The 10,124-nt window shown below is 40.9% G+C and overlaps 1 protein-coding gene across 1 annotated transcript in view; it reads left to right on the top strand.

The window, feature by feature from the left end:
• The first annotated feature begins 3,281 nt into the window (after positions 1 to 3,281).
• The window catches only part of LOC103516198 (large neutral amino acids transporter small subunit 1-like), a 39,511-nt gene continuing 32,668 nt past the window's right edge, over positions 3,282 to 10,124 (top strand). Inside the window, exon 1 of the mRNA XM_017446953.2 lies at positions 3,282 to 3,435. Coding sequence (XP_017302442.1) covers positions 3,408 to 3,435 — 28 coding nt within the window. The 5' untranslated portion in view covers positions 3,282 to 3,407. The remainder of the gene's footprint in view (positions 3,436 to 10,124) is intronic.

Here is a 10,124-nt window from a genome sequence, read left to right as displayed (position 1 = left end):
AAGGAGACACACCGACGTTTGTGCGCAACAACCAAACGTCTTTCATCGATATCACTCTCTGCCCAATATCAGTAGTAAGGAATATAACGGACTGGAAGGTTCAAGAAGAAGAAGAATCTGGCAGCGACCACTGTTACATCACGTTCAAGTTCATACCGGAATCCAATCAGGAACACATAGAAGATTATAGCACAAGAAGATGGAAGATTTCACAAGAGGATCTCGTGAAGATGCAGGAAGAGTTAGTAAAGCTGAGGTCCCAATGGTCAACAGACAACCCAGAAGATCTGGAGGATCTCGTGAAGATGCAGGAAGAGTTAGTAAAGCTGAGGTCCCAATGGTCAACAGACAACCCAGAAGATCTGTTCAATTATTCATTTATTGAACATAATAATAGATATACAAAGGTGTTTTTCCCAAGTCAATATTGACTTCTAAGAAAAACTTGTTATATTATTCAACGCTGAATGAAATAACTTCTCACACAATAAAAAATTGTTATGAAAAGCGCATTCATTGGAGTCTTTCAATTCAATTATTTATTTATTAAACATAATAATAGATATACAAAGGTGTTTTTCCCAAGTCAATGTTGACTTCTAAGAAAAACTTGTTATATTATTCAACGCTGAATGAAATAACTTCTCACACAATAAAAAATTGTTATGAAAAGCGCATTCATTCAACGAAGATTACAATATATAAAGTGATAAAACACTTAAGAAAGTTTACGCCGGAAATGGAAAAAGAAGACCTGTGTACTGGTGGAATAATAGCATAGAAAAGTTGAGAAAAACCTGTATCAAAGCGAGAAGAAAGTTGACAAGAGCGCGAAAAAGCCGAATATCACTGGAAAGCCTCACCGAAGCATACAAGGTAGCCAGAAAAAATCTGAAACATGAAATAAACAATAGCAAACGACAATGTTGGGTAAAGATATGCGAGGAGGTTAATCAGGATGTGTGGGGGCAGGGTTATAAGATTGTCACCGGCAAGCTGGGTAATAGACCTGTCAAATTATCCGAGGCATTAGAAAAACACATTCTTGAGGTTTTGTTTCCAGCAGCCGCTACTGTGGATTGGATTTATCCGGATGTAACCTCGGACTCTGTACCGCCCTTTAAGTACTTTGGAAGATCTGGTTGAAGTCTCTGCTAAAATGAAGAGCAAGAAGGCCCCGGGCCCAGACGGTATTTTGCCGGAAATCGTCAAAAGTGCAGTGATGGCTGTTCCTGAGTGGGTTCTTGCTGTAATGAACAAGATTCTGTTAAACGGAGACTTCCCTAGTATGTGGAAGAGGGCCAAAGTGGTGCTCCTACCAAAACCGGGAAAACCAGCTTTTCAACCTTCATCATATAGACTGTCTAAGTGTCCCCTATATTCAGGGGTGACTTCCTCCATGGGTTATTTGTCCCCCCCATTCATTCACGCCATTTGGCAACGCTGTAGTTTTTTTAGTATCAGTCTCGTTTTGTCACCACCACCTAGCTCCTAGCACCATTTTTCTTCTTTTAATAAACCATTGTTTTCTTTGCCAAAAATTACGCAATAGTGTTGTATTTTCACCCCCCATCTTAACATAGACCTCTGTGCCTCTTAGATACCTTTAGCAAGCTACTTGAGGGACTTCTGATCAGGAGAATGGTGGAGGAACTGGGCGAGCGGGGTTTGTCGGAGAGCCAATTTGGCTTTCGACCTCAGAGATCAACCGTAGATGCTATCCAACGTGTGTTTTCAATAGCAGACGAGGAGAGGAAGAAATCAAGAAGAAGGAGAGGATTTTGTCTCCTGGTTACATTAGATGTCCGTAATGCCTTCAATTTAGCCCCGTGGAAGAAAATAATAGAGAGTCTGGAAGATAAAAACGTCCCCACCTACATAATTAAAACCTTTATGAGCTATTTTCACGACCGGCGCATCTCCACAACGTCTGGAACATGGATTAAGACATCAGCTGGGGCCCCGCAAGGCAGTGTGGCCTCACCGACTCTGTGGAATATGCTGTACGATGGGGTGTTGAGGCTGGAACTGCCAAACGGGGTGTCACTCGTAGCATATGCCGATGACCTGGCCGTGGTTGTTATCGCCAAAACCGCACCTGAAATTGAAGAAAGGACCAATGAAACACTAAATCGGATAAATAGTTGGATGGTCAATCATGGCCTTGAGTTGGCACCGGAGAAATCTGAGGCTGTGCTCCTCATAGGGAGGAACTCTTAATGGAATAATATATGGACTCACAGCTTTTCTCTGGAATAAACCTGATTGTGTGGACTTTCTAGAGCTGCTGTAGGTGAATTTTAGAGAAACTGAGGAGGTTGAAATATACCAGCGAGGGTGCTTCGAGGTTCCATCAAGGCCCGGGGATAGCAGCTTAACTCCAAACACAAAAAGCCCACTCCGAGGCTTAGGTGTAGGGGCGAACAGCCCTAAAGGATGGGTTAAGCTTCTACGAATCTAATCTAATCTAACTGACTCACGTATACAAATTCTAACCCACTTCTAGATGAGCTAGGAAGATGCGGTTTTCACCATGCCTTATTTTTTGTACATACTGGGAAAAATCGGAAAATCCCGAAATTCCAAACCGTTCCCGAGATATTGACGTTTTTTAAGTTCCCCATAAGAAATACACAGGGAACAGAGTTTGAGGCCAGCAAAACTTTTTTTCCTACGTTTAATATTTTTATTCAGGTGTTTTCTTACCATAATTTGAGTTTACTTTAGGTACAGGAAAAGACTGATGACGAATATTGTAATTTATATTATTCTTATGGCTGAGTACGAGTTGGTTCCCAACTGGGAGAAAAAGGTGGTATACAAAATATCTCAAGAACGGTTTGTCGTAGAGCAATGGAATTTGGTATGCTATACCGGTATGGTCCAAGGACGTGACTGTAATAATTTAGTAAAAATCGGATAGTCACCCATCCAGATATTAACCAAAGTCATTATTACTTAACAATTTTCGTGAGACAAAGGTGGTATACAAAATATCTCAAGAACGGTTTGTCGCAGAGCGATGAAATTTGGTATGCTATACCGGTATGGTCCAAGGACGCGACTGTAACAATTTGGTTAAAATCGAAACATGAAAGAGATAAGTCTAAAGAGAGAAGTAAATACAGCAGGACAAGTAGCAGGAGAGAGGGCTGAATGTAAATGAGGCATAAGGAAAGTAAAAAGGGGCTGAAAACTGAAAAGGAAGAAAAATAAAGTGTCTTCGTAGTAGTTCGTAGAACGGTGACGCTCGATTTCTGTCGACTCGTGAAGTCATGATGTGCTCGTCGCTCTCTGCGCGCGCCTCCTCTTAGTTTTGCGGAGGTGGAGGCAATATTTATTCCCAGTGTGTTCTGGGACATGAAACAAGCTGGCGTAAAATTTCTATTTCTCAGTCCATCCGAGAAATGCATCGCAATGCTTTCATTGCACATGGTAAGTTAGTCATTTTTATTTCAACAATAATAAAGTAATCAATCATAAACAAAAATTGATAGAGATAATGATAATCATAAAATAGTTTTATTATTATTTTATCTGTGGAGGAATTTGTATTAGCACGTTTCAATTTATTGCTTGTCGTACCTATCATGTTTCATTAATTATTGTTATTACATATTTTCAAGATCACCTGCCAAAATCATTGCATCACGACAGTTTGATTAGGTACCTAGGTAGGTACTCATGTAAGTAGGTACCTAAGTATATATTATGTTGTGGGTACCTTTCTGATTATATCAGAAAAACACTGACAACAGATCTTATCAATTCCAACAACATTCTCTGAGTCAAAATGTCAAATTCCTGACTTCGACTTCGTTTTCGAGAAAATTCCAAATAACAACTTTTCAAAAAATTAGTATAAAGTATAAATGTATTTATTGTAAATATAACCAATTGGTATCTTACATAGTCAAATTAAATTCTAAAACTAATACAATAAGAGTAATAGTAAGTAATTAAGAGAAAAAAATAAAGAACAATAATATTCGTAATAAAATAAATGTGATCTAATCACTAGGATAAAAAAATAAAAAATATCTGGTGTGAACATCACACGACTTTCCTTATCCTCTTGAATGATGCTTATTTGCGTGTTCTTTTACCCGAACTTTTACATTATAAGACAGACAGACACACACATAAACACACACACACACACACACACACACACACGGACCAATGGCAGAAACTTTGGATTTAGGCTCTGGAGACCTAAAAACATGTCTTGGCACTAAAAACTGACCATCGAAAATTTGACCCGATTACATTTCTCTCCTTCCTATAGGATAAGGAAAGTAAAAAGGTCATCCGAGGTGCGTCCGCGGTACCTGAGATTAAACCTATATACTTGAGACCATAGAGTAAATAAATAAGTATATGTATAACGAACAGGGTGACCAAAAATCCAATATATAAAATGAATATTTGTTTGTGTGTGTGTTTGTTCGAACTTTATGCCTGGCCAAACCGCTCATCCGATTGCTATGAAGCTTTGTCAACTTATTGCTTGCACTCCCGTGGAGGTTATAGGCTATTTTCCGGTTCGTTTTTGTTAAGCTACGCCGAGCAAGACCACTAAATGTATGAGTGACATGAACGACCATGCCTTAAGGATTTACTAGCAGAAATCCGGAGCGAAGAGACGGATTTCGGCTAGTAACTGTATAAAAACTTCTGTGTGCTTTAGGCCTATAGGATTTATAGGAACAACCTATGGATATGAACAACTGAACATGGTTGTATGCTATTGCTATTATTCTTGTATACCTTTCTACATATCACCGTCCAAATTTTACTACTGTGTACGTAAGTCGTACTTTTCTACATACCTAATATCCTGAGATTCCTGAGGTTCAATTGACCACAATATTCTGAGCTCAGACTTCAGTTTACATAAATGTCAAATATGGGATGTAAAAAACACACGATTCTTGCAGAGCCTATTTCCTCGGTTTATGAATGATGAAAGCCGAAAAAATGCTGCGTACAGTATTTTTTTGTCACCCTGTACTACATGTATACCTTCAAACTAGGATAAGTATAATTATAATTATAAAGTTCATAGTTCTAGCTCAGGTAGCTCAGGGACGCAACTCGGATGATGAATTTCAGAAATGGGACGCAACTCGGATTTCACAGTCGGGACGCAAGTCAGATCCCCCAGGAAATTAACCCGTAAAATCAGTTTTTTGCTTCATAAAAGTCCCCAATACACTTTTCGGGTCCACTTAGCATTCTCTGTTAAGGAACTTTGACGAAGCTACAATTTACAAGACTGTCCGACTTACATTTAAAGAGAATACTTTGTCGAATTCAAGAAAAAATACTATTTCTGAAAGCTCCCTTGTTTACGGTCGCGCTGCGCGCTCCCGGGGGCTTCGCGGGGTTGTGCAGGGGGTCGCGCTCCCTTGTTTACGGTCGCGCTGTACTACCTCTGGCGCTGCGCGCTCCCGGGGGCTTCGCGGGGTTATGCATGGGGTCGCGCTTCGCGCTCCCTTGTTTACGGTCGCGCTCCTGGGGGCTTCGCGGGGTTGTGCAGCTGTCAAAAAATTAAAAAAAAAAAAAAAAAAAAAAAAAAAACATTTGTATGCTATTTTTCACGCCAAATCGAATTATGGAATTATGCTACATACTTTGAACACTATCCGACTCACGGTTAAGGAGTTTCAGGTTCGATTCTTTCCTGCGTCAATAAATTTTAATAATTTTCGAAAAATACAGATAAATGTACATGCGAATAGTCAATATTATGTATTTTTTCACGAGGAATCTAATGATTTCACGAGAAACTTATAGCTCTGTCCGACCAAAAGTTAAGGAGTTACAGGTTCGATTCCTCACTTTGTCAATAAATTTAATTCATTTTCATAAATCATTGATACATTCGCATTTGAATGCTCTATCCCAGGGTTGTCCAACCTTTCCGCACCCGAGGGCCACAAGAGACCAAAAGGTAGAGAATTGGCTGGCCGCAAAGGTAAAAATTCAACTCACAGGTGGGGGAGTACAAGTGTAATATCAGTATATCATTAAGTATAAATTATAATAATTAGGTATTTATTATCTTCAGATGTAATCTTCGGGCCTAGAGATCTCAGGTTTGGAAATCGGTCTCGATCACGAAGCTTGAAAAACGCCGGTCCTACTTCTGTTCGGGATTGAAAAACAGGGTCAGCTTGGAATTCACAGAGTTCTACACGGGCCTTTGTGGGCCGCATGCGGCCCGCAGGCCGCGGGTTGGACAACCCTGGTCTATCTTATGTGATTTTTCATGCGAAATCGAATGGTGTAACTTCTAGCACTATCCTACTCCCTTGTTTACGGTCGCGCTGCGCGCTCCCGGGGCTTCGCGGGGTGTGCATGAGGTCGCGCTTCGCGCTCCCTTGGCTTCGCCCCTGAAAACTAATATCGTCCCTGAGTCTTGTCTCGAAGAAATGAAAACTGAAAACTAAAAGCGAGAGCACAATATTAAACGTAGGAAAAGTTTTGCTGGCCTCAAAGCGTGTTCCCCGTGTATTTCTTATGGGGGGACTAAAAAACGTCAATATCTCGGGAACGGTTTGGAATTTCGGGATTTTCCGATTTTTCCCAGTACTTACAAAAAACAAGGAATCCAATTGTGAAAACCGCATCTTCCTAGCTCATCTAGAAGTGGGTTAGAATTAGTATGAGTGAGTGAGTGAGTCAGTGAGTCAGTTACACAAGGGGCTGTATATATTTAGGACTCGCACTTCGTGCTCGGGAGGGGGGCTTCGCGTGTTCGCTACGCGGAGTTGCGTATACGGTCGCGCTGTGCGCTCCCGGGGCTTCGCGGGGTTGTGCATGGGGTCGCGCTTCGCGCTCCCTTGTTTACGGTCGCTTTCCGATTTTTCCCAGTACTTACAAAAAACAAGGAATCCAATTGTGAAAACCGCATCTTCCTAGCTCATCTAGAAGTGGGTTAGAATTAGTATGAGTGAGTGAGTGAGTCAGTGAGTCAGTTACACAAGGGGCTGTATATATTTAGGACTCGCACTTCGTGCTCGGGAGGGGGGCTTCGCGTGTTCGCTACGCGGAGTTGCGTATACGGTCGCGCTGTGCGCTCCCGGGGCTTCGCGGGGTTGTGCATGGGGTCGCGCTTCGCGCTCCCTTGTTTACGGTCGCCACTATCCTACTTACAATTGAGAAGTTACGGGTTCGATACTTGATATGTGTCTACTACTACGGGTTCGATACTCCCCTGTGTTGATGAATTTTACTATTTCTTACAAACTCTTTATAAATATTTTAATTTTTCATTTCAATTAATTTATTTTTATTGTTTAATACAAGCGGGCAAAGCCTGCTTGCTGTTTAATAAAATAACAGATATACAAAGGTTTTTTTCCCAAGTCAATACTGACTTCTAAGAAAAACGATTTACGAGTATTCTTTCTACGCTGAATGAATAGCCCTTCAAAAACAACAATAATTAGGGTATGTATATTGTATACGATAATTATGATAACGGAAAGTCTATTCAAACAGCGAAGATTACAATAAATATAGAATAATATTAGGAACTATAAAAATAAAATTGTTTTTTGATAATCGTGAAATATTAAAAAAAATAATAATAATAATAATTCAGATAAAAAAGTTTTTAAATTGGTGAGCTTTCGATGTTTTTCAGGACATCATCTTCAGACCAAGATCCAAGATAGATGTTGACTCTATCGTAGCAGGAGTCAGGAGTAGAAGTGACTGAAGTGAGGAAAATTATAAATGGGATTAGGAGGCTAATTAGGGATGGGAAATCGAAGCGATGGTATCGATTCTTTGAATCGATTCGGATCGAAACGTAAAGAATCGATCCAGCCTAAAAATCGAAACAAAAGAATCGATTCTCCGAAAATCGATTATGGAATAATGGAATATGGTATATACAGTATATAGGGGGGAGGGGGCCTCAAGCTGATTCCTGATTAGACTTAAATTGACCGATTTGTTCGACATGTTCGGCCGTCGGCGCCCATACAAAGTATACAATGACTTGACCACTTACCCAGTAATGTGTAAACCAGGGTTGTCCAACCTTAGGGCACCCGAGGGCCGCAAGAGACCAAGGTAGAGAGTTGGCGGGCCGCAAAAACTCAAACTGGTGTAATGTAATTATAATATAATTATAATTATTAAAATAAAAATAATATAATTTTATTTTATTATGAAAACTTACCACATGATGACATCAGTGCGATTTATAAATTTGAAAATTTTCATGCATTAATTATTTTATTTAGTATTTTTACTGTTATTTCTCATTTTCTTTCTTTTTTAGGCGGGCCTTCGCGGGCCGCAAAAATGAGCTCGCGGGCCGCGGGTTAGACAAGCCTGGTGTAAACCAACTACTCAAAATCTTTACAGACAGACACACACACGGACCAATGGCTGAAACTTTGGATTTAGGCTCTAGGGACCTCAAAACGTGTTTTGACACTAAAAAATTTGACCCGATTACATTACTTTCCTTCCTATAGGATAATGCCTGATTTACATTCAGCTCACTTCTGTGGCAATGAGCAGGGAATTGGGCATGACGAGAATGTAAACACCTCACTCGCCTCGCCACTTCTACTGCCACTGCTCCTGCCCTGTGCTCCCCTTATTGTCGGTTTTTTTGTGCACGAGTCAAAGGACCGGCATGACGAGGAGACGTGAAGGGGCAGGAAGGCGTTTACATTCAGCTCCGAATCATTTGTCTTGATTTGATTTTTTGATTTTACTTTCATGTAATGATTTAAAATCAAGACTAGAGCCCATTCTCCCTTTATTCCCATTATAACGTTTAAGTCACCCATCCATTTATTGGCCTTCCTCGGCGTAGCTTAACATAGGTAACGCTAAAATCGGTCTTAAATTCACGACTGAAGTGTTATCTAAAACTTTCTCGCTTTAAGTTCATAGGTCGTCGCGACAAAAACCAGTTTTTTTGGTTTTTTGTCTTTATGGTTTTCTGGACAAAATTTGCACCACTTTCGTGTTCCTGGTAAAAAGACCTTTAATTTGATATATAGGTCGACCAGGTTTGGATAAGTGCTTCTATGGGAACCACACACAGACGACACCGAAGCGAATACAATAGTCCGTCCCTTATACCTTTTTATTACTATTGTAATAATAAAGGAAGGACGGACTAAAAATTAACAGCACTGAACACCCAACCAGAATAATTGCGGAATTTTCAATATTTTATGACAATGGATAGTGAATAGTATGAAAACTGTTTCATTTCAGATTAGCAATTGAGCAATTCAATATGCAATACCTAGTCGTATTATTCTTAGTTTGGAGTATAATAGATCAGTTGCGCTTACTTGGGTGATGTTTCAAAGTCATAGGGCAGGAAAAATGAGGACAAACGGAATTTTTCCTTTTCTTTTATGACTTCTAGATCCCGAGGTAAATCGATTAAAAAAATGCCGGTAAATCGTGTATGTACAAAAGTTTTCCCAGTATGTACAAAAAATAAGGAATCCAATGGTGAAAACCGCATCTTCCTAGCCCATCTAGAAGTGGGTTAGAATTAGTATGAGTGAGTGAGTCAGTCAGTTACACAAGGGGCTGTATATATTTAAGACTCGCACTTCGTGCTCGGGAGGGGGGCTTCGCCCCCCTCCACCCCCCGGGGGCTTCGCGTGTTTTACTTCTTCCTCAAACCGGTCCTTAAGATAGAAGAGTACAGGTACCTCATTTCCGGGGCGGTCCAGGACAACGACTTCCCTTCTCTACAACCACACCCAGGTCACTCTAGGTCGCTAACCGATCTAGTAACGTCGTGCGAGAGAGCGGAGAGCGAGGTAATGGACCCTTTTCCCTTACCTGTCTATGTTTTGGTTCGTGGGTATATACGGCTTGTGGGCGACGCCACGCACCTTTGCATCTCTCGCTTACCAGGTCTATTCATTTTGGTACATTTTTATCGTGTGGCGCTTCGGGGGCCCTCCGCGCGTCGCGCTGCGAACAGTGATTGAGGGCCGCTTTGCGCCGTCTCTCACCGACACCTCTGCACGTTTCTGACGCTGTCCTCTATATACGTCAGGCTATGTTGTTCTACACCAGTGCGGCGCTTGAGGCGCATCGCTTGTTGGTGAGCGCTTCGCGAG

Source organism: Diaphorina citri, unplaced genomic scaffold, assembly GCF_000475195.1.
Source record: "Diaphorina citri unplaced genomic scaffold, Diaci psyllid genome assembly version 1.1 scaffold1507, whole genome shotgun sequence".
NCBI classification, from domain to species: Eukaryota; Metazoa; Arthropoda; class Insecta; order Hemiptera; family Psyllidae; genus Diaphorina; species Diaphorina citri.
Note: the sequence above shows the minus strand (reverse complement) of the source record. Positions and strands in the feature narration are given on the sequence as shown.